The sequence below is a fragment of the Austrofundulus limnaeus genome, unplaced genomic scaffold (assembly GCF_001266775.1).
Source record: "Austrofundulus limnaeus strain Quisiro unplaced genomic scaffold, Austrofundulus_limnaeus-1.0 Scaffold511, whole genome shotgun sequence".
Classification (NCBI taxonomy): Eukaryota; Metazoa; Chordata; class Actinopteri; order Cyprinodontiformes; family Rivulidae; genus Austrofundulus; species Austrofundulus limnaeus.
Genome location: NW_013952913.1, coordinates 300866 through 302199, shown reverse-complemented (window position 1 = coordinate 302199; position 1334 = coordinate 300866). Strand labels below are relative to the sequence as shown.

Here is a 1334-nt window from a genome sequence, read left to right as displayed (position 1 = left end):
CATGTACCCAGAATGCATCGCCTCAGTTTTCCAATAAACAGTTTTAAATTTACTTTATTGATGCTTCTTTAATGAAAAATCTACAATAAACAAAACAACAAAGAAGCAGCCGAACTAGCAATCCTCAACAACTTTTTAATTTTTACACCAGGAGCTAAAGGTCTGTTTCAGGAAATCACATCCCCAGCAATCGCAGGTTGTAGGATTAAGTTGTAAAAAGGTTCATACACCGCTACTTGGCAATATTGTGCATTTATTGTACATGAATTATTGCCAGCTAGTAAGTATCAAATTGAACTTGCGCTTTAAAATTAGCTTCCGCTAGTTTTTCTATGGCATAAGTGCTTTAGAAATTGCAGAGCTAATTTTTGGATTAGCGCTGCCCACCTCTAGTGGCAGCATGTACAGTCAGAACAGGACAGGTAATTTGACCAGTAGCAGCAAAATGTGGATCTATAAACACCAGTTAAATAAAAAAAAATCATAAAAAAGAATCTGAATGTTTAGCTGAACTTTGTCCTAAAGTAAAACAAGTTGCTCCGACCAGAATAAACTGGTGTTTGATGTTTAAATCAGACATGGATAGCTTCAGAATCTTTCGTTCAGTCTGTTGAGTGTTTGTCTCTGCTCCTCAGCTCCATCTGTACGACGTCGAGTCCAGGCTGAAGACCACCCTGCTGAGTTTCTGCTCTTACGTCCAGTGGGTGCCGGGCAGTGACGTGGTGGTGGCCCAGAACAGGGGCAACCTCTGCATCTGGTACAGCATCGACAGCCCAGAGAGCGTCACCATGTTCCCAGTCAAGGTGAGATACGGTGGCAACGTCTTGGTTAGTTTATGCTAATTAAAGGCTTTGTGTTATTATTACTGTACATAGAAATATATGAGGATGATGGTTTTTTATTATGAATCAAGTAGAACAACCTTTATGTTTTTATTCTCGTCTTCAAATAAGAGAGTATACCACTCTATTTTATACGCCACATAATTTCCCTGAACTTTCTTCAGCACGTTGCTTCCTGAGCTCTTTGCCTTGCTGTCCTGGGGCAGTTATTCGCCCTCAGCTTGCTCAAGATTCAGACATTTTCTTACGCAACTCTTGCTGGTGTTAAAATCTGTGCCGAGCTCAACTTTTCCTTCTCATTTAAGATATGTTTGTGAAGAAACTTGAAATTAAAGGGGGGTTATTATGTATTTTCCAGGCACATGGTTCAGTTCTAAACCACAATCAAGTAACGCTGAATATATGAAAAATAAATTTAACTTTGCACCATAATCTGTCTCAGAGATTCTTAACCAATGGGCCGCGGCCCACAGCGCCACCTCGAGGGCCTCA

At 40.3% G+C, this 1334-nt stretch overlaps 1 protein-coding gene across 1 annotated transcript in view; it reads left to right on the top strand.

The window, feature by feature from the left end:
* Window positions 1-1334, top strand: part of ift172 (intraflagellar transport 172) — a gene marked incomplete in the record, with an annotated part of 65169 nt that overhangs the window by 16605 nt on the left and 47230 nt on the right. Inside the window, 1 exon segment of the mRNA XM_014025942.1 lies at window positions 636-803. Within this exon segment, the coding sequence (XP_013881396.1) occupies window positions 636-803 (168 nt within the window).